Source organism: Galeopterus variegatus, unplaced genomic scaffold (genome assembly GCF_000696425.1).
Source record: "Galeopterus variegatus unplaced genomic scaffold, G_variegatus-3.0.2 Scaffold6130, whole genome shotgun sequence".
NCBI classification, from domain to species: Eukaryota; Metazoa; Chordata; class Mammalia; order Dermoptera; family Cynocephalidae; genus Galeopterus; species Galeopterus variegatus.
Genome location: NW_007732241.1, coordinates 12,642 through 36,262, shown reverse-complemented (window position 1 = coordinate 36,262; position 23,621 = coordinate 12,642). Strand labels below are relative to the sequence as shown.

At 38.5% G+C, this 23,621-nt stretch overlaps 1 protein-coding gene across 1 annotated transcript; it reads right to left on the bottom strand.

Annotated features, from left to right (window-relative positions):
• Positions 1-11,556: 11,556 nt before the first annotated feature.
• TRIM6 (tripartite motif containing 6) lies at positions 11,557-19,703 on the bottom strand. Its single transcript, XM_008590474.1, has 5 exons — positions 19,212-19,703; positions 14,542-14,564; positions 13,117-13,217; positions 12,805-12,831; positions 11,557-12,580 (listed from the first exon to the last, which is right to left on the bottom strand). Exons 1-5 carry the CDS (start codon positions 19,701-19,703, stop codon positions 12,015-12,017), a joined length of 1,209 nt encoding a protein of 402 aa, XP_008588696.1. The 3' UTR covers positions 11,557-12,014.
• Positions 19,704-23,621: the final 3,918 nt, after the last annotated feature.

The following is a 23,621-nucleotide window of genomic DNA, read 5'->3' as shown; positions in this document are numbered from 1 at the left end:
CTACATTGTGACTCCATTTTAATTACAAAATAGCCTATTTCAGTAATTTTCAGTTCCTGATTCAGCAGGAGAAAATACTGAGTATATTCCATGATGTAGGTAATAAATATAGAGTATATGATATATTAAGCTATAGTGAATCTAGCCTTCAATTAATAGAGAGAAGAGTACTATAATAAGCAAAAGACAAAGGTGTATGATACACAATTAACAAGGTATGGGGGCCACACATTCTCCACTTTACATTGTGGAGGACAATTGTTGAAAAGTACATGGACTTAGCAAGTGACATTAGCAAGACATCACCAACCTGAGCCATCTGGCCAGTGCCTATAGGCCAAATCCACAAACAATAAATAATCCTATTGATGATGTATGCTATTCTTGGTCAGATCTACCCATTAGAGTGTAAGCCCTACCTAAACAAGAGAAATTTATAAGTTTTTCCTGTTCCTTTCCAACAAATATCAAGTAACATTTACTTAATGTACATCCACTTTCTTGTACAATCTACCTACCATTTTTATGCAGAGATTTCAAAGTGTCCATTTGAATTTTCGTTCATGTGTCTATTATCATCTATAGACATAGAGTGGTTTGTCCCCAGGGAATAGGACTAATTTGAGGCTAAGGGAATAAACTAGGAATGTTCTGCAGACCCACACACAAAATATATCATTGAAAGATAACTCTGAGAATGGTCCCAATTCATTATGTACCAAAAATGAGGAAAGAGTTCTCTGTACCAGGAGAGAAAGGCTAAGAGATTAGAGCTAAGATATATACAAATAATTACAACACTGAGAAATTAAATATTTAGTACAATGACAATTACTTCATCATGCAGTACATCATTCTCTATATTTAAGATTATATCTAGGGGTTACTCCTGGAGCATCATCTCATGACCAAGTGTGAATAAGTGTCTTCTGGACTACTAATCAAAATTTCTCTTTGTTTTAAAACTATTTTTTCCCTATTCTATTTATGTTTTTAATCATGTGCTTCTTATATCCTTCTCCTTGTACTGAGACACATCATGAACAGACACATGGACAGAAAAAAAGCAATTGTGCTAATTTATTTTCTCTTCCCCAAGAAAAAGTAGCACTTATTTTTGTCAGCAGTAAAAACTTCTTCATAATCAGAATCAATGATTTCTCCTATTACCCAAATGTTTTGCAGATTCAGATTGAACTTGGAAAATAATCATGACCATATTGTCAGTGGCATGCATACAGATGAACTGTGAAGAATCTTCTGATCTCTAAGAACTATGCTACCAGCATGGAGAGGAAACACCCAATCTAGCTCTGAATAGCATGGCTGAGTATGGTTTAAAGTGGACGTGGGACAAGTAAACATGAAATGCATTGTGCCTTTGTTACCTCAGCTTTTTGTGGTAGAAGCGTTCAATCAGTGAGTGTACTGCCATTCCCTTGTGTCTACCTGCAAAACTCCAAGTTTCAAGTCCTTTGCTTCCATGTCTTCTGACTTAATCTTTATTACAACAATTCCCATGGACTGAGGTTAGTATATTATCATATAATCATGTGATTATCACTGAAACTGTTTTGGAAGACATCAAAGTATTGGTAAAATGGCAATGTGTTGGGCTTAATGGTGTAATGCCTGGGACACAGGGGCAAATATACCATATGCAGAATAAATATCAACTTTTGTCAATAAGAATATGCAGAGGCTTTTTTTTAGGTAATGTAAATATAAAATTCACTTGGTGCACAAAGTTTGCCTTTTTTCTCAAGGAACTCATATGGCTTAGGCTTACCTTCCTGTCAACATTGGCACCTGTTACATTGGTTCACATATTTTTAATTTTCTCTGGGATGGCTGTGAATTTTTACCCAATGACATGAGGACTTCTCACCTAAGTGATTTAAAATGGTTTGCCTCTGTCATGCTACTTTAATGTTTCCCAAAGAAGTCATGGCGTAAGCTTTGTCACTGTTTCTCTCCCAAATTTGCCCTTGATGGGATTTAATTGTATCTGCCATATGTCATAATTGTACAAAGCTCCAAATGAATTTTCCTTTCATAGTCCAATCTTTTTTTCCCCCAGAGTATACTTCATTTGATATTCATAACTAAGGCTCGAGTCAAAACTAATCATGTACTTGTCTCCATTGTTTTAAAATAGACTGATTAATAAGCAATGCATACAGTTCATCATAATAGGTTGATTTTCTCACTTCTTTTACCTTATGTCTCTGTTGACATTCCATACTGTGATGTTGAAATTTACATATGGAATTATTTTACTTTGTTTTTAAATTTAAACTTTCCATCATTACCTTGGCAAACATAAGCTAGGATCCAACTTTTGTATTTCTAGGTATCATTTATGGGCAATATAGTTATAGGAGTCTCTTCCTTTATTACATTTTGATATACATTCTGAATATTATGAATTCCTTTGACTACTTTGTATATAACATTTACATTTCAAGTGTTTCCCTGACTTGTCTTGAAATACTCAGGGTTGGCCCAGACTAATAGAGGAGAGTCTTTATATAAATAGATTGACAGATCATGGGTCAAATATTCAGTGGCCATTTATACCCCAATGTATGCTTTTCTAAGACTATGCTCATTAGAGGTTCTCAAAGCTCAAAGGCTGTTTTGTGCTGCCATGCCATGGCCATTGCTACAAATTCCAATTATCACCTTTCATGTGTCTTTTTTTTTCTTTCTTTTTTTCTTTTGGTGGCTTGCTGGGTCAGGGTACAAACCCTTGACCTTGGTGTTACTAACACCACGCTCTAATGAAGTGAGCTAACAGGCCAACCCTTGTGTGTCTTTAACATGTAAGTTACAGGGATTTAAATTTATTCCATGATCCTAAAGGCGGAGCCACCTGAAGTTTCTGTTGTAGCACAAGGAGCATTCCTGTTGCTCTAGAGGCCATTGAAATTAAGCAAATTTTTCTGTTACTTGGTATTTAGTAGTCAACATTGGGAGAGGTAAGGAATATGTTGTTCATAAACCAAATGTTCCTATTAATTGTTGTTTGTAGGCAACAACTGTTTTCTTACCACACTAGGTATATATCCTTGGTCCCACCATTCCTGATATTCAGGGAAATTTTACTATCTGACAAGATCCTTGGCATTACTTTGAATTTACATTTTGTCCATGCAACATTATTAACTATGCCACCTTTTCTAATATATCTCTTGCTTAGTTTCATGCTACTATAAGAATGTCATTCATAAAATGAAGTATAGAAGAGGGAAGTCCATTGTAAGAATAAAAAGGAGATTCTAAGTAAACCTGGATTAAGACTGTAAAGTCATATTGCATTCTGATCCAAAGAGAAGACAAATTGGTCTTTTCTGGTTTTACTAATAGGTATCAAAAAAAAAAAAAAAAAAAAAAGCATTAGCCAAATCAAACAGTTAACTCTTTTGTTTTACCCAATCAACTAATCAAACATGCAGCAAGACTCGTGCTGACTATCTTATTTAATTCCTCTTACTCCATTGTCAAAATTCAAAACTTCTTTATTGGTCTCATAGATTACTTGAGGAGAGAGAATTTTTCACACCCCAGCTCTCTGCAGTCCTTAATATGTCGTGTAGTTTCCTGTATATGTGTGGCGATCTGCATTGTTTTTTTTTTTTTTTTTTTCCTTTTTGTCTTTTTTCGTGTCCGGCAACGGACCACAACCCTCAGTGTCGCGCCCGTACCGGACCGGGACCGGCAACGGGATCACAACCCTCAGTGCTGCGCCCGCCCCTCGCTCAGCCAGTGAGCGGGAACCGGTCTGTATGTGGGATCCGAACCCTTGGCGGGAGCGCTGCCGTGTTCCCAAGCGGCGCACTGTAGCAGTGCGCCACCGGGCCGGCCCAATCTACATTGTTTTATGTGTATAATTCATTTTGGCTTTGGTTATGCTAGCACGTCAGTGTGCAAATGTCCTATAATAATGAGCATAGAATAATTAATTATCCTAATTTAGAAATTGACATTGACTTTGTCAGAGCAGTGCATTGATCCAAAACTATAAGAGAAAACCAATGGCCACCATTAATATTTAAATTGTGTGGGTATGGCTTTTCCTTGGGAAATTTGATCAATAAAACTTATTACTATGTTTTTATATCAAGAACATCTCTTGATTTTACCTCCTATATTAGTAGTTTTACTAATGTAAGTTTGCCTCCTTCCTTCCTTGAAACTGTCTTATTGTCTTTGGTAAATTGCCTTCTCTTACTTTGTTTCAGTAACCATTTCAGTAGTTAATGATATTCAGTTCCTTGTATTTAACATATACTCCTTCCTCTTAAACTTCATGATTCAGTATCTAAATGAACATCTCTTTCCTATTTAAACAAATTACTTTATTGTCTATCTGTATTTCTTCCTCTCTCGTCCCTTTTTGAATATTTTATGCCTTTATATATCTTCATAGCTCTAACCTTCTTTGCTCGGTTCTCTTTAGTACTTAAATCTATGCTGAGGTCTTCCCTGGCATTGGCAAGGTAAGGGGCGGAACAGTTTTCGGTCTGCCTCAGGGATCAGCCTAATCAGATCACAGAGCATATGGTCCAGATCTGGCTGTCCCCTTCCTTCCTCCATCTTCTGACACGTTCTCTACCAATTTCACTCATCTTGTTCTGTCTTCTTTAACTTACAATTATATTATCATTCGATCTTAGTTGAGGCTTTAATCGAAGAAGGGGCTTCTGTTACTGTAGTCTATGCCCGTGTATAGGACATCAAAACATCTCTTACCAAAGACTAGATCATCGTTATTATGTCCTAAATACAAATCAAAATGAGGAGCTTTAGGATGAGAATTGTTATCATCAGGTAATGCTACATTTCACGTAACCTTTTCTGCAGAATTGATATGTGGCAAGTTCTTCCTAACTCTAACCATAATCTCTCTTTCTGAAATTACATAGTGTAATGTGGGCGTGTGCTGCTTTGAATGAATATAATATAGCTCAATTTAATTGTGTCCTATTTTCTCCTTTCCACTGTCTCTCCATTATTTTTCTCTTTTCATCCCCAAGCCTCTGCTCTATCATGGCCTGTCTCACTTATTCTTTGATTACTGTCATATCTGTGGCTCATCTTTCTAACAGTATAAGGCAGTATAGAGTAGTAATCAGCAAACTTTTTGGTAAATATTTTAGGGTTTACAAGTCAAGCAGTCTCTGTTGCAATTAATCGACACTGCCATTGTAGCCCGAAAGCAGTGATAGACAATACATAAATGAGCATCGTTATGTTCCAACAAAGTATATTTACAAAAATAGGCGACAGGTAGGATTTGGCCCACAGGCTGATATTTGCTGACCCCTGGCAGAGAGAAATGAGTAAAAATGTGGTTTCTGAATTTTTCTGTCTTGAAGGTTGATTCTTCCACTTAGTATTTGTCCAACCTAGAGCGAAGTCTTGCATCTCTCTGTGCCTGTTTTCTCATTTTTTTAAAAAAGAGAATAATATCTATGCTCATTTGACTGCTGTAAAGGTTGAGTTTATATGTATAAGAGTATTGAAGTGTGACTGACACATAGGAAGTGACATCACACAGCTGCCTCAGTGGTCAGGTGAGAGACAGATGCAACTGAATGTGTTGACTTTCAGTTCAAAAACTTGCAGGGTTTCCTTTGGTCTCTTGAAATAAAAGCCCAGTGCCCAAGCGAGATGGGCAATAGTACCATACCTTGAAGCCTTATCTTCATTTCTCTCCTAATTTCTCTTCTGCTTTTTCAAAGATTCCAAAATGAACTTCATGTGTTTCCCTAATTTTGTTTTTCATATTTTAATCTTTGTTTTCTTGCTATTCAAATACTAGTATGTTTTTTGGGCCGGCCCAGTGGTGCACTGGAGAGTGTGCCGCTTGGGAGCATGGCAGCGCTCCCACCGAGGGTTCGGATCCCATGTGGAGACCGGTTCCCGCTCACTGGCTGAGCGAGGTGCGGACGCGACACCGAGGGTTGCGATCCCATTACCGGTCAGTAAAAAAGACAAAAAAAAAAAAAAACAAATACTAGTATGTTTTCATGATGGATCAAAATGAATCAATATTTTATTCATTAGTTGACTTTTTATTGGATGCGGTCCTGTGCCTAAGTGTGTGTATCTCATGAATATTCATAATAAAATAAATAAATATATTTTTAAAAACATTAAAAGTAAAATGGGTTATTCTTGGCTTCAAACATCACCTCCCCCATGAGAACCTGTAAACTAGTCCTTCACCAATCAAATGTAATGTTTCAAATCTCGGAACTTCAGAACCTCCAATTTGTCTCTGTTCTAGAAGATGGTTGAAACAAGACTTGCACAGAACATTCCTTTGTTTCATCCCACAATAGACTGAGTCTCTGAAGTCAAGGACTAAATTGTCTGCAATTTACACAGCAGTTACACAGCAAATGTCTGGAAAACTGTAAGAGCTCCATGGGTATTAATATGATTTTTGACAAAAGATGAAGTAGCAGAACATTTAAATTTTAATTAAAACTGAGTTAAAATGTTAACTCAATGTTGCTAACAAATATTAACAGGCTATTTCTCATGAACATATATGCAAAACTAGTTAACAAAACTTTAGCAATTAGATATATTATGTAGAAAGGATAATGCATCTGAAAGAAAGTGAGCTGAAATGCCAGGTACCAATCAAGCTTTATTAAAGGAAAAGAATCTGCTGGGCTGTGCTCAGAATGGAGGACAGCACCAGGTGTGGGGGTGAGAGAGCTTATATATAGTGCCAAGGGCTGGCTGATACAATCAAGGAGGGGCATTATGCCAGTGTGGAAGCTATGTGACCAGGGTGGAGAATTACACCTTTGTGGAAGCAAAAAGGGTTTCTCTTTCTCAGAAATCACGAGGTTTCTTACAAAGGGAGGGGCTGGCGACTATTTTGTGCTTATTGTGTGCAAAATGGCACTGGTCACGTCCAAGATCCATCAACATCATGACCAAGTGGGGTTGGATTAACATTGGAAAATCAGGTAATGTGATGCACTGCATTAAGACTATAAAAGAAAAAAACAAAAACAAAAACATGATGTTCTCAGTGGGTACATGATACAATCTTCTATATAAAGAAACTTATAAAAGCTTTAAAAACTACTAAAACAAACAAATGAATTTAGCAAGATTTCAGTATATAAGATCAGTATACAAACTTAAGTTTGCAATGAATAATTTGAAATTGAAAAATATGATTTAAAATAGAATTGAAACATGAAATAGGGATAAATATGACAAAATGTACAAGATCCATACACTGAAAAGCACAAAACATTGCTGAAGGAGAAAGCAAAAAAACACAAATAGAAAAATACAGTTTATGGATCAAAAAATTCAGTATTGCTAAAATGTCAGTTCTCGCCTAAATTAATCTATAGATTCAATGCAAGCCTAATCAAAATTACAGAAGAAACTAATTTAAAAATTGACAAACTAATCCTAATTTACATGTGAATGCAAAGCCTAGAACAGACAAAGCAAATCTGAAAAAGAAAAAGTTGGAAAACTTGTACTACCTGATTCCAAGATTTATTATAAAGCTACATTAATCAACATTTAGGATATTGGTGCCAAGATAGGCAAATAGATCAATGGGACAGGAAAGAGTCTAAAAATAGACCCACACATATATGATCACTTGAGATATGATAAAGATGCAAAGCCAATTCAGTGAAGAAAGAAGTCTTTGAACAAATGGTGCTAGAACAATTGGATCTATACATACAAAGAGATGAATTTTGATCTACACTTTTCACTATTTGCAAAAATTAACTCAAAGTGAATCACAGACTTAATGTAAAGCCCAAATTATAAAACTCCTAGAAGAAAACTAAGAAATTCTTTTTGGTCTTGGATTAGAAAATATTCTTAGATAAAACATCAAAAGTCCAATCCATTAAAAAAACAAACAAAAAACAAATGCCAAGTTGAAAGTCATCAAAATTAAGAACTTCTGCTCTTTGAAAGACACTAAGAGAATGAAAAGACAAGCTACATACTAAAAGGGATATTTGCAAATTGTATCAAAAGTGTGTGTATATACATATACATACATACATACATACATATACTATATATATATATATATATATATATATATGTGTATTAATTTTATGTAGACAAATTGTTGATCAACTTGGTATTACTTCTTTGCAGGCTATCATCACCACACTCAATATTATAAGGTTTTTAAAATTATTTTCTTCTAATTAATGAATATATATATATATATATATATACCCTTCAAAACTCAATAACAATAAAATAAGCAACCCAATTAAAAAGCAAACAAAAAGGTTTGAAGAGACACTTCACCAAAGAAAATATGCAGATGGCAAAAAGCACATGAAAAGGTGCTCAACATCCCAAGGCAGTAAATAAATGCAAATTAAAGTGACAGTGAGAAACTCCACTACACATCTATTGAAATGCCTAAAATTAAAGACAAATCAAACTAAGTCATAGAAAGGATGTAGAGCTACTGAAGTCTCAGACACTGATGAGACAGATGTAAAATGGTACAATCACTTTAGAAAATAGTTTGGCAGTTTTAAAAATAACCATACATCTGTCATAAAGCCAGATACTTCACTCTTAGGTATTTACTCAAGAAATGAAAGTATGTGTTTATTGAAAGACGTTTACAAAAAAATATTCACAAGTTACATTTTTAACAGCCAAAAACTGGAAATAAACCCACATTTATAAAACAGGTGGATGGATAAATTGTAGTATATCCCTACAATGGACTCCTATATGGCAATAAAAAAGGAATTAACTCTTGACAGAAGCAACTTACTTGGTGAATTAGAGACCAGACAATACTATATAATTCCATACATATATAACTCTAGGAAATGCAAACTATAGTGACAAAAAGCAGAACAGTGTTTGCTAGTTTGCTAGAGGGTAGCAGTGGGGTGGGGAGGGAAAAAAGAGAGGGATTACAAAGGGGCGGGGGAAACTTTTGAGAATAGTGGGTATTTTTACTGTCTTGATGGTGATGATGCTTTTGCAAGTCAAAACTTATCAAAATATACAGTTTAAATGGGTGAAATTTATCGTATGTCAATTATATCATAATAAAGATGTTTAAAAAATGTTCCCAACAACAGAAATCTTTCCTTTTAAGTTAGAATCAAATTTAAATTCCAGCTCTAACAAGTACTCACTTATTGGGAAATATTAGGATGACAATACACTTGCCTAGAACTCTGGTGACAATAATACTCTTCTATGAATTTTAAGCTATGAGGTGGAATAAACGCAGTTCCAGAAAAAAAGCTGAGATCCTGAGTTCTCTATAATGAGAATGAGGAGTTGTGTAGGGTCTGAACACTTCTTTTAGTATCCTTTGTAAGAGACCACTATGTCTCCAACAAAATCTGAGTTTTCCTTCTTTTGAAACTTCATTGTACATGACTTCATACAGCTAGACATTTAAAAAAATCTTCTTTTACGTCTCTGCCACTACCTTCTCCTTGGGGAGAGGAGTCCTGGTAAAAATGAATACATGTACCTTGAATCCTCCTTTGTACCCTGGGCCCACAGGCATTTACACTAGGGATAGAAAGTTCATTGCAGGCTCTAGTCCAGAGTTGTTCAATAGGAATATTACACTAGGGACAGAAGTTTCAATACAGGCTCTAGTCCAGAGTTTTTCAATAGAAATACAACGTGACTCATATATGTGTTAGTTTTCTGTTGTTTATAACAAAATAGCTGAAACGGGGTAATTTATAAATAAATAAAATTTATTTTAGTTTTGGCAACTGGGAAGTGCATGATCCAGGGAACACATCTGGAGAGGACCTTCTTGGTGGTGATCAGGGTATGAATCATGAATCATGAATATGGTATATGAATATGAATCATGAACATGAATCATTAATCACATGGCAAGAATGGCAAGAGCTTTTTCATTTTCTCTCCATATAAAGCCACCTCTCAGTACCCATAACCCACTAAACCATTAACCCATTAATCCAGGAAAGGATCAATCTATTCATGAAGACAGAATCCTGACAATCCAATCAAAGGCCCCCTTTCAAATAACATAGTTGAATTTCCCACCCTCTTAACACTGTTAAAATGGGCATCAAGTTTCCACTACATGAACTTTTGGGGAAACACAGCACATCTGTGTAACTAAAATTTTCCTTGTATCTACATTAAAAAAATAAAATGAAACAGGTGAGATGAATAATAGTTTATTTAATCCAATATATTCAAAATAGTATCATTGCAATATATGTTATTAGTGCAGTATTTTATGTTATTTTTTGCAACAAGTTTTCAAAATCCAATGTGTATTTTATACTTACAGCACATGTCAATTCAGGCTAGCCACATGTGAAGTGCTCAGCAGTCCCCTGGTGGCTCTTGCCAGCTCTGGTCTCCTTGATATTCATTTCTACCCTCACATCTACCTCATAACTTCTTTTACATGGCTCAAAAAGCATATAGTGCCTCTCTACCAAAGTCATAGCAGCTCATTCACCAGCTGTTTGTGTTTTAGCATAAAGGAGGTATATCACAGATAAATGGAGCCTGGGTCCCTGAGGACTTTGTGGAGAACTAGTACTATACTGCCAACCTCTGGATTTAGTGGAGGGGGGAAATGGACTTCCATTTCTTTTAAGACACTGTTTTTTGGTCTCCATAATTCACAACTAAATATAATCATAACTGATACCGTGTTGAATAAATGTTGTCTGCTGCATTTGTCAAAATAAAAAGAGATATGGAGAAGGTGGAAGAAATCATTCTCCTCCTTAAAGTGCTTTATACAGTAATCCCCCCTTATCTGTGGGTTTCACTTTCTAAGGTTTCAGTTACCTGCAGTCAACTGCGGTCCAAAATTACAGTATTTTATGCGAGAGAGAAAGAGACCTACCACATTCACATAACTTTTATTATAGTATATTGTTATAATTGTTCTATTATTTTTTGTTAATCTCTTATTGTGCCTTATGTATAAATTAAACTTTATCATATGTATGTATAGGAAAAAACAGTATATATAGGGTTCATCACTATCTGTGGTTTCAGGCATCCACTGGGGGTCTTGGAATCTATCACCCACAGATAAGGGAGGACTACTGTATTAATCATATTTTCTCTTTGCATTTTCCTCCCATTCTGAGAGAAAAATCTGTATTGGATTAATCATTTTCCTCTTTCCCCTTTTTTTACTTTAATTCGTTTGGAAAATATATATTCTTTTTTATTTTTCTATTGCTACCCTTAAATTTTTAAGATGAAGGTTGAAGGTGGTAGTGATGGCTACAGTAAAGACTGAAGTTACAATCTCTTCTCCCAATCTGAATTTAAAGTCACCAGAAATTAACATTACAATGGTTTGTTTTTAGCACTCAATCTTATATATACTTACATAAAAGTACAGCAATTTCTTTGCTCATTATAGCATTTTATAAAACCTGACAAAGACATTACAAGAATATAAAATTACAGGTCAATTTCTTTCATAAAGACAGATGAAAACAAAATCTAAATAATGTATTATCAAAAACAAATCCAGTATTGCCTATAATAATAATGGTTTATTTCAGAAATTTGTGGTAGATTTAGTAATTGAAATAAATCAATGCACGTGGCCACAGTAACAGAATAAAAATGACACATGATCATCCCAATAATTACAGAATATCTGTTGAATTCCTTTTTTTTCATTCAGTGCAACAACTCATACCAAATTATTAAAAGAGAATCCCTTAAATCTCATCTTGTGAATCAACTAAAACATCCCCATCGAATACCATGTCTAATGGTAAAATGTTGAACGCTCCTTCTATGCACCTCAAGATCTGTAATTATTCAAGGATGTTCACTATCACCATGGGGTGCATCCTAGTAGTGAGTAAATGTTTAAAAGGACAGGAATAAAAACACAGAATACAGAAAATCAGAAAAGAGTATCATGTGTGAACAGCCTCAGGGTGGAGGGTGCTGTTCAGAAATGGGCAGGGACAGCAGAATGTTCAAGGGCTCGGGCGACGCAGGGTCATTGGAACTACACAGTTGCAAGTATTAAAATATGGACAAAGGGACGTGGGAAAGTAATATTTAGAAAAAGTGTAGATGGGGAAGCCATGGTTTGTGACATTGTAAAAGGAGACGGTGCCAGCCTCATAGTCTATGAAAACCCCGACACGGCGAGGGGGCACTGTCATAGAGAGGAGCAGGGAGGTGGAGCAGTCCTCATAGGCTCTGTACTCATGTTTGTGCTGTAACCCAATCACCCAGTATCCACTCTGAGGCTGATATCTGGAGGAAACATAGTGACTGTTGGCATGCTGGCTGAATGAAAATGGAGGTCCCACTGAATTGCTGCATACACCCAGGATCCAGGCAGTCTTCTTGGCCACGTCAACCTCCCAGTAATGTTTTCCTGAGGAGAAGTGCTGGGAGCCCAGAACACTACAGTCATAATGCTCTTCCAGACAGGAAGGACCAGACAGCCCAGCACCCACAAATCTCACCTGTCTCCGGTTTTTAGACAGGACAAGATTTAAATTAGCTGTGTGTGGATTCAGAGTCACGTCCACTGTAGGAAAAGGGACAACATCAGCAGATGAGAATGGGAGCAAGGGTCTTGTGACACAGAGAAGAGCAAACACAGGAAGGGGTTGGGAGGAACTGGAGCTAAGTGGTGGGGGACTAGGGGGAGGTACAACACCTCAGACCATGTGGAGGGGGGCATGTTTGGGGAGGAGCCTGTTAAAGGGGATCAGAACATGTCAGCGTAAGATGACCATGGTTTCTACTTACCCCAGTAGCTCTGTACATCTGTCAGCTCTGTAATAACAAAGAGTCAATTATGTTGAATGGAACCAGTGGTCTCGTGTCTGATACATCTCCCCTTACCAGACTGAGGGGAATGGTGGGGAATTGGGTGAGGATGTGAACTGGTCATTTCACCTCCCCTTAAATACGAATTGCATCTTCTACAGCATACAATGTCCCTCCCTCTGTGACTTCCCTCTTCACCTCTATTCTCAAATACCAACTACACCCTCTATCCTATTATTTCTTACCATGATGGTATTTTCACATCCAACTCTTTCCCTTGAATCTCCTCACCTCTGAATACTCGCAGCATCTTTTTCAGATCTGGGGCACGAAACCTACTTTTCAGCTTGGTGGGGAGAGATTCTGGTTTCTTCAGGGTCCAGAACTCACTCCTAGAGAGGACAGACCTTATGAGCCCCACACTGCTGACTGGGCTTCCTCCATCCCCTCAGTACCCCTAACGCCCCAGGCCCATCAAGGAACTTCTACAATCTTTCCTGAAGAAACTTAGCATCGTTCTGCAGAGAGCTTTAGCACTGGAGCTAGAAACCTGGACTAGAAACTAGCTTATCATCTGTGTAAACTTTAAGATTCAGCTTCTGATAGCCTCAGTTTGTTTTTTCTGTTGTTGTTTTCACAAAATGCAATAACCTTCCTTTCTCTATTCCCTAGATAGTATGAAAATAAATAAAATAATGGCTGGGCTATTTCTAAAAAAGATACGAAGTATTTAAAATGCCACATCTGAGAGTCTCCCTCAAGGGGCTAGAGATGTCTGGGTTGACAGGCAGAACACCAGGAACCTGATGCCGGGCCTCTGAGGGTATCTAGTGAAGGGCGTCCTTTGGAAAAGTCTGTGAGCTCAGGTCCTGGGGTCTGCCAGAAGGCCAGTGAAGAAGGTCTTCAGAACAGCATCTTAGAATTCACTGTCCCTCAGAATGTTATACCAGCTGGAAAAAGGAGACATCCTCACCTCCAAATGGAGAGTGAAGACTTCAGAAGGGACAACAGGTTCCATGTTTCACGTGCCTGTGAGGAGCTCGAAGGTACCAGGTGTGAGGGCAACTTTAGATGTCACCTTGGTGGATGAGATTCTAGAGTATGTGATAGAGAAGAAAAGATGTTTTGTTCCAGGTCCAAAACCACTGTTCTCAATATCTCAGGTCTACATTTTTACTGGAATTGAGACAAACGGAAATCCAAGGAGAACTAGGTAGCAAGGCCCGGACTGTTCCAAAGCCAGGGGAGAAAAGGAAATTTAAGGCAGATGTTTTAAGAGCAAATTTTTGGACCTTGGGAAACAATGTAGACAGGAATTCCACCCTGATAAAATGCATGAGCAAAGAAAATCTCTGCATATTCTGATGTCCCTATAAACTGTGAGAATCAGGGCTGAATACAGTTAAGAGATTTGTGGAAAATTAGTCACATGACAGGATACCAGGGTAGTCACTGACACTACAACCCTTTATTGTTAATGACAGTGTTGCCCCTAATATGTGATCTCCCATCACCCAAATTCTCCTACCATAGAATCCAATCCATTCCCTTTATTTTGGGACCCCAAAATTCTGTGATGAGCAATTCAAATCACCAGTCTTGAATCCTCCCTGCCCTGTGATTTTTTTCCCTTTCCCACTGACCCTGGGATAACCCTATGGGTACAGCAACTGCTTGTCAATCCAAGGGAACCCCCTCATGTTTTCCTACACATACCTTTTTGTGACATCACTCACATCCTGGAAAGAAAAAAGACAGGTTAAATCCAGATGTAATGAGCCGTGTGCTCATCCACATCCCTCATCCATCTCCACTACCCCATAATACGACAGGAATAAAGACAGTCCCAATGTGGAGGCCACAAAGTAGAGATAAAAGTCATGGCAGACTGTCCCTGAGAACCCATGTGAAGATACCAGGAAATGACTCAACTGATTGATTAGTATCTTCATTTTGAAAACAGCCTATGTGTGTATTATACATGTGGATCATCTATTACTCGCTAGGCATTGAACCTGGCCCTAGAGAATCTCATATAAAAAAGTCATAACTTCCATCTTTGATAAGCTTACATTCTATTCTGGTGGCTGAAGATACAAGCTCATGGGCGAATGTGGTTCTTTCTCAAACCTTACCCCCTCTTCTACCTTGCTTTCACTGACTTCATTCAGTCCCTTGATTTCAACACACACACGTGAGTGATACCCAATCTGTACTTCTGCTCAGATCTCTCTCGCTAATGATCCAGATTAATATATACACCCCAAAATGAGCCACAGGCACCTCAAACTCAAGATGTTTAAAAAACCACTATTCTTATTCCTCAGCCATTCTGTCTCTTACCTTCCATCCTTCCGAATGCTACTAGCATCCACCTAGTTGCCGAATTTAAACAAAATGCTACATAAAAACTACCATCCTGACATCCCATCTTTGACCAAGCAAGTCCATTTCACACCCTTAGCTTCTTTTACCTGCTGTTCACCTTCATCACCACTGCTGCCTGTTTTATTTCAGTAGAATTCTCTGTAACTTCTGCTCTTTACATCTCAATGACCCTGAAGAAAAGGCCAAAGGTTTGATCTATGTATCACAGAAATAACTATTTCCTGGGCTGGCCCCGTGGCTCACTCGGGAGAGTGCAGCGCTGGTAGCCCCAAGGCCTTGGGTTTGGATCCTATATAGGGATGGCCGGTGCACTCACTGGGTGAGCATGGTGCAGACCGTGCTGAGGGTTGTGATCCCCTTACTGGTAAAAAAAAAAAAAAAAAAAAAAAAAAAAAAAAAAAAAAAAAAAAAAAAAAAAAAAAAAAAAAAAAAAAGAACTATTTTCTGTGCGTATTGGGGCTAATTTTGGTTGCATTTCACAGGAACAGAACTCAAACTGGTTTGGACATAGAAAGTGATAGACATGTTGGATGTGTCAATTTACACCAAACATCCAGGATTATATCAATCTTCAATCAAAGCTGTACTGAGGAACAAACAACAAAATCAGTGTGCCACTTCATGGCTATTTCTCTTACGCTGGCTTTATTCTAATTGTTCACATTTTGAAGCTTATATCTTGGCTATCAAAATTTAATGGGCAACAGGGGCCGGCCCGGTGGCGCACTGCGCTAGTGCACCGCTTGGGAAGTGCGGCAGCGCTCCCGCCGAGGGTTCGGATCCCACATACAGACCGGTTCCCGCTCACTGGCTGAGCGAGGCGCGGGGGCAACGCCGAGGGTTGCGGTCCCGTTGCCGGTCCCGGTCCGGTGCGGGGGCGACACTGAGGGTTGCGATCCGTTGCCGGACACAGAAAACAAAAAAAAAAAAAAAAAAAAAAAATTTAATGGGCAACAATGTCACACAGATATGGAAAAAAGAAGAAGGAATATATCTGCAATGGGAGAATTCTAGAGAACTGACCGGTAGTAACAATCAAGTTAACATGTCCTTTGGGTTGTCATACTAATGAGTGTGGGAATGCCTGCACTGGAAACATAAATGTATGATTCCATACCAGTCAGCCGCTCTCCCCCCTCTCCCCCCAGAATTGATGATTCCTTTGCATTTAAGGAAAAATGAGTCTGTGGAGGAGCTAGAATGAAGGGGTAATGAAGGAAGTATTAGGATCACCTAACATCAAAGAGGAGGACAAAAATGCAAGAAGAATAAAATAAAGACATGAAATAGGAAACAGTGAATGAGGAAAAGCTCTAATAGTTGGAAAGTAACTCCCCCATGACCCTAATCCTAGGACCCCCAAATAAATAAATAATTATTCCGCCAGCAAAAACAGGGCAAGAGGAAAATAAGGAGGCAAACAAAAAATAAGGGACAGCCTGAAGGTTCCAGAACATCACAAGGTACATCATTCCTCAACTTCATATTCACACTATTCATTCTGTATAAAAAACAGCTGCTCATGTTTCAACCTCAGTCCAAGATCCTCCATCAAATCTCTCTAGGCTTGATGCCTTGGACCCTGCCAACCTACATGCGCACAGACCAGAGCCCAGCCCCCAGTGACCTGTTCAAGTATCTATTCCTGGAACATGTTACATGATTCTGCCATAGAGAAGAGAGTGGAAGCAAAGGGCTGGTAAGTACATAAACAAACTCTAAGAACTTAAGTTTGAAGAGAAAGCCCATCTCACAATACAGCTGGCAACTGAGGAAAAGGACTCAATTCGGCAAAGCTAACACAATTAGCAATTTACTTTGGAACCTTTAACAGACTCTTCTGCTTACCACCATCTAGAATCCACTGCAGGAATGCCAAAAAGGAAAATTTCATTTAAAAGAAGTAAAACAGGACAAACTGGAAATGTTTAAGTGTCTGAAACGCTGCATTAAAATGCAAATCAGACTGATAACTAGATATTCCAGAGTGTAAAGAAACTTTAATTTTGGAATATTCATCTTGACTACAGACATACAAATTTAAAAGATGCGTAGCTTTGTTCCCAGATGGGAACAAAGTTTTTCTTTAAATCTGTAATCCTATGAGTTGGCTTCATTGACTGCATTTTTTAAAGGTTGCTCACCAGTTAACTAAGCCCTGGATTCATGGATTTTCTGAAGACTAGAAAATGATAATATTTTTCTGTTGAAGAACCAAGTGGAAACTTTACAGCAACAAATTTCATGTTTCTTTTGGAGATTTCTGAGAAAGAGAAAGTATTTATAAAATCTCCAAAGATCTAAATAATTTTGCAAATAAATTAAGAGATTACAGTGTTCACAATCTGAATACCAAAGGAGGTTGCAGCTTACAAAAGGACTTCCACTCAGTAAACTGGATGTGCCTTTATGATGGTAAGCATTAACAGCTCCCAGTGCTCCAATGACTCCTGTAAGCGCACTTTGTATGGGTGCATGTTCAGCATGATGTTTGTGCCTGAGTTAATATCCACTTGTGTTGCCGTATACATTTTCATCTGCACCCTCAGAGTGCAAAGTGAACCTACGATGTACATGATTAACTTGGGAATGCCAGACTTGCTGTTTGTTTTTACTTTACTCTTCAGGAATTTTTACTTTGTGACACAGAATTGGCTGTTTGGAGATTTACTTTGTAAGATTTCTATGATGCTATTTTATACCAACAGGTATGGAAGTATTCTGTTCTTAACCTGTATTAGTGTAGATCTATTTCTGGCAAAATCGTCTACCCATTTAAGTCAAAGACGCAAAGACCCAATTAAGTCAAAGAACCAAAAGAAATGTAAAGATTGTTTGTATTCAGTACCACAGGAAGTAGGCCAGCAGGTTTTTTTCAGTCTACTCACTCTCAGGGTATCAGACCTCAGAAGCCTACTTTGAAAATTTTCCAGAAGCCATGTGAAAACATCTCTCTCAAAAGTTGTAATTTTCATCAAAATAGTGGGATTTTTTTATTCCTCTAATTTTAAGTGTAACTTGTTCTACCATGGTGCTAAGAACTTTAAATAAATCTGTTACATTAAGTAAAAGCAAAATGATTTTGTACATTTGGTCATATTCTGTTTCGGTTTTGTGCCTTACAATATCAATCTTATTTTATATTCTCTATGGAGAACATGAACATTTGTGAATTGCTCAGTAGTGGGAGCAGTAAGGACGACATTCCCAAGTACTCTCTGCAGTGTTTTTGCAAACTGCTGTTTTGAATCTCTAGTTTATTTATTACTTTATGTTGGACACAATTCAGAAATCAATAAAAATCAAAAACAAATTGGTCTCTTAGGAGAAATGACTCCAGATTCTCTGAAATTCAAGGCACAGAGAACTTTATTTAGGGGCCGACCCGTGGCTCACTTGGGAGAATGCAGTGCTGATAACACCAAGGCCAAGGGTTCAGATCCCTATATAGGGATGGCCGGTTAGCTCACTTGGGAGAGCGTGGTGCTGACAACACCAAGTCAGGGGTTAAGATCCCCTTACCGGCCATCTTTAAAAACAGACAAACAAAAAAAGAACTTTATTCAATACAACCTGCAAATCATAAAAAATAAGATATTAAAAAAAAAAAAGAGGACTTGAGTTTGGCATTCATTGGCTTGTGACTAAGCTGGGTAAAAGCACCAAACTTTCAACCCAGCATCAGAATCGGAGACAATGGGTACCTAATAAACAATGGTTTTCAACTGCAGAGAACAATGTCCTCCTTAGGGATATATGACAATGTCTGAAGAGGTTTGTGGTTGTCACACCTGCAACGGTGCTGCTGTTATATAGTGAGTTGACCTTCTATTCAATCTTGTGTAGGAAATAAGACATAGAGTCTCTACTCTGGATCAGGAGGGCATTATCTAGGTTCATCCTCCAGGTAAATGGGAGGACTATGAAGAAATTAAATCAGAGCATGATGAAAAGTTAAAATCTCCTGACAAGAGTCCCATTCCTCCTCCATCCTGGACCCCCACCTGGTACTCCTGGGCAACCTCCTCCATGAGGAACGTGTGGTGACCACGGTGCTCCTGAGACCGTTCGCAGAGCCAGCAAATGAGCTTCCCATCCTCTTTACAGAAGAGCTGGAGTTTCTCTCCATGGTGTGCACAGAGAATCACATTCAGCTGCTTCCCTGGGCCCAACACCACCTCTCTGAGCCTCTCTACTATGTTGGCCAGATGCCGATTAGGCCGCAGATTCTCAGGCTGGTAGCTGGTCTGGCACACAGGACAGCTGCTTTCCCCTTCTTGGCCAATCACTGACTCCTCGCTGTTCTCTGTGATGCAGGCTTGGCAGAAGCTGTGGCCACAGTCTATGCTCAGGGGTTCTGTCAGGAGCTCCAGGCAGATGGGGCAGGTTACCTCATCTCGTAGGTCCACCAGTACTGCTGAAGTCATTACAGCTTCTCTCCTGGCTCCTGACTGCCCAGACCTGACTTCTGTGGTGCTTCCTCCTTGCATAATCCTAGACAGACAAGCCAAGAAAAAAGGGTCAGTGTAGGAATTGAGAGAAAATAGGGGATGCTGACTGCCCTATTCTGTCCTGGTTAAAGAGATCAGACACCAGGGTAACAAGAGCTTTTCATTTTAATTTCCAACATTTTCTTTACTCCAGCCCATCTGATACACCAATTTCCACCCTTTTTAGACCAATAATTATGATTATGATTTCCTTTTGGATGGAAAAACAAACAGAGGCTCTGGAGAAGCCTTGTGTTAACCATCATGTCAGACCTTTTCTCAGCCCACGAAAACACACTGCTTTCTCAGGATTTTTGCATGTGCTCTTCTTGTTGCAAGAGTGACCCCTCACCCTGATGTCTGCAGGACTCACTTCTTACAGGTTCCCTTTCCAGAAGGGGCTGCTCTCTCTTTTGTACTAAAGAATGGCCACCATACAATCACTCCCTACATACTTACGTGCTTTCTTTTTCTCCTTATCATCACTATACACACACAAACACACACACAAATGTATTATATATATATATATATATATATAAAATTGCCTGACTACTCCATCTAGAATGTAAGCTCCACGAGATCAAGGACCATTTTTGTCCACAGTTGCACCATCAGCAGCTAGCACAGTGCCCGACACACACGTCCAAAAGCTAGAACCTCCTCGCCCTCCACAGATGATCAAACCTTTCTCATGAGCTCTTTCACCTTTTTGCCATCACTCTGCCTATCCCAGAGCCTAGCACTGCACCTAACCTAGAAATGAGCAATTAACTTTATAATGGACTTAAAATTATAACTTACTGCTGAGCTTATAATTGGACTTGATGTTGGCATTAGAGTGTGGAAATACATGTGCTATCTTAAGAAATTGTACTGGTAAGCTGGTAAGAAATAATTGTGGTGGTATTATACTTATTTTAACTGAAGGTCTTCTCCATCATCTACACACACACACACACACACACACACACACACATTCATTTCAGGCAAAACCATATTTGGTATACACATCTCTTGAGGGAGAGTTTCTGCCTCATAAATGCAATGTAGTAATAGCCCAAAACTGGAAAATGGAAAATGGACAAACTGTGGCATATCCATACAATGACATATTACCAAACAATTAAATGAAACTGCTGATAGACACAAGATAAACTTCAAAGCATTTATACAAGGTAAAAAAAAAAAAAAAAGAAAAGAAAAAGCATGAAACATAAGTTTCTGTATAATTCCATTGATATGAAATCCTAGAAAAGGCAAAGCTATAATATTTGAAAGCATATCAGTGGAAGCCAGGGTCCAGGTGTGTGAGAAGGAGATTAACTGCAAAGGAGTATAAGGAAATTTGAAGGGTGATAGAAATGGCCTTTACATTCCATGATTGTGCTGGCAGTAAGTTACACAACTACACATATGTCAAAACTCACAAAATTGTATGCTTACAATTTATAACTTACTAGATATAAATTACACCCCAATATAGTTGACAAAAAAAAGAAATGCAATGACAAAAAGTGAATGTTTGGCTTCTGATCTTCTAAGCATAAATTAGAACTGTTGTCAAATATGGTGGCCACATACGGGTATTGAGCACTTGAAGTGTGGCTAATCAGAAATGAGACATTTTAAATATAAAATACACATCGGATTTTGAAGATTTAGTAAAAAAAAAAATCTAAATTATCTCAATGATTTTTATGTTGATTTTGTGTCCCAACAATAATATTATGCATGTATTGGGTTAAATAAAATGTATTCAAATTAATTTCTTCTGTTTCTTATTTTTTAATGAGGATACTAGAAAATGTAATATTACATATATGACCATATTCTATTTCGATTTCATTATATGTCTATATATTTTTTTCCATCTAATGTGCTACTTTAAACATTCACGACAGCAAAAGAGTCCTGAACAGAAAAGAGGATGAAAGAGTTGATGTCTCTTGTCCAAGGGCATAAGTTAGAGGCGGGGAAAAGAAAGGAACTGTGAAGGAGATGAGCACACAATTAATATAGGTTTGAGTGACACTTGCCCACACACCAGCAAGGCCTTGACTGCCTGCAGCAGCCCAGAAAGTGGGAGGCTGGCAGTCTCCAACTGAGGCTACGACTCAAGACCAGTGTGGACAGGCTGAAAAATGGCTGTGTGAGGAGTGCAGACCTAGAGAGCCTGAGGTCCCGGGGCTCTATGGATCAAATTAGCAGATGAAAGAGGCCAAATTCATGACCAGGTGGGAACAGTTAAATCACAGACATCTGCCTGAAAAAGGAGGTCACGTGGTCTGATAATAAGCAGTCCTGGCATCCACTAAAGCTCTTTATGTAAAATCTGTTTCATCCTGACTGATTCAGAATCTGCACTTTAATAAGATCTCCTGGTGATTCGTATGCACATTAAGGCTTCAGAAGTACTGCCTCTGATAAAGGCCCTTCTTTTCCAGGTGGATACAATTTAGGGTGCAAAACATCTAGTAAGGGGGAAGGGAGGGAGGGCCAGAGAATGGACGATATTTTGATCTGAAGCATCTATTAGAACGGAAGCTCACATAGGTATCAAAATAGCTTTCAGAATAAAAATCAGTGACTGCGCAGGGGAGACTGGGACTGGTCCAGGCTGGAACTCAGAATGAGAGTTAGGAACGAGAAGGACAGGGCTGCTCCCCAACTGAGAGCCCTAATGAAAGTGGAGTGAAATAGATGATAACTGCCTCTTGGGCTTTGGGAATAACATTATTTTTGACCTTTGTGTAGGATTATCTCCCACTATAACCTACTATCTGGGATTGATTATTTAACAGATAGCACTTGATAAATATTCAAATTGGAACATAATCAGTTTCAGATATTTTTTAAAACCTGGCTTCAATAATCTCTATTCCCTGAATTTCAGAAACTTACAATTGAATAATTTTCCAAATTCTTAAAATATTGCTCTGCACAGGTTTTCTTCTCCCTGAGTGTTAAATAATCCATTGAGTTTTTTTAAGGCTAAAATATAAAATTCTTTTTTTTCTGCATGTGTTATTCCACTTGTAATTCTGTTAAGGTCAGTAGGGGCCCCAACCCCTACTGACCTTAACAATTCCTAATTTTAAAAACTCGTATTTTGACTTGTTTAAGTTTAACAAATAGTCATATTCTTCATCATAATGCATTTTAACATTTTACAGCCTAGTACATTTTTCAAAAATTGTTTCGATTGTGCATTTTTAAAGGTAGGCATGGAATCTGTCAATAATAATAACTTAATAATTTGAGTATTTACCGTAAGTCAGGCATTCTCCTATGAGTCTAAACCTCTGCTTCAATCCTCGCCCAAACTCTAGGATATACACGTTACTCTGCCCACTTTAGGAAGTAACTGAAGCTCAAAGAGGAAGCGTTCACAGGCCCAGGGCGCACAGCCAGTGTCTGTGTTGGAGACAGGACTTGAACACATGCGGTCTGGCTGCAGCTTTTAACTACACATTTCTCTCACCTGATGATTGATTGATTAAATATGTGTCCCTAACCTCAGAGCGCTCACTTCAAGTGAGGAGGAAAAGAAAGATAAAATTAAAAGATAAAGACAGGCGCATCAAGGAAGAGAGAAGCCAGAGCAGCTCCAGATGGGAGCTCCAGGTGGTCAAGGTCCTTCGGAGCAACCCAAGGAGTCAAACTAATTCTGAGGAAAAGAAGGTGCTCACTTCTCACTTCGGTCTTTCATCCAAATTCAACCGCGCACGGCTCTGCTTCGTTCCGAAAACGGCAGGGCTCCCTCCTGGGCCAGCCGCTGGCCTTTGGACAGACCCCGCGGGTCAGGCCCCGTGCGGCCGGATCATCTCCCGACTCCGCCGGGGAGGAGTCGGGCCCGGGGTGGGATGAAGGCCGCTCACTTCCTGCAGCGGCAGGGCTGGCGGTGGGGGAGGGGGC

Excerpts from the sequence above, each read along its gene's own strand:
- TRIM6 (XM_008590474.1), bottom strand. The coding sequence starts at position 19,703 with ATGCAAGGAGGAAGCACCACAGAAGTCAGGTCTGGGCAGTCAGGAGCC. Across the intron at positions 13,218-14,541 it reads GTGAGTGATGTCACAAAAAG|GAGTGAGTTCTGGACCCTGA; the intron begins GTATGTGTAGGA and ends TGTCCTCTCTAG. Across the intron at positions 12,832-13,116 it reads GATGCTGCGAGTATTCAGAG|AGCTGACAGATGTACAGAGC; the intron begins GTGAGGAGATTC and ends TTGTTATTACAG.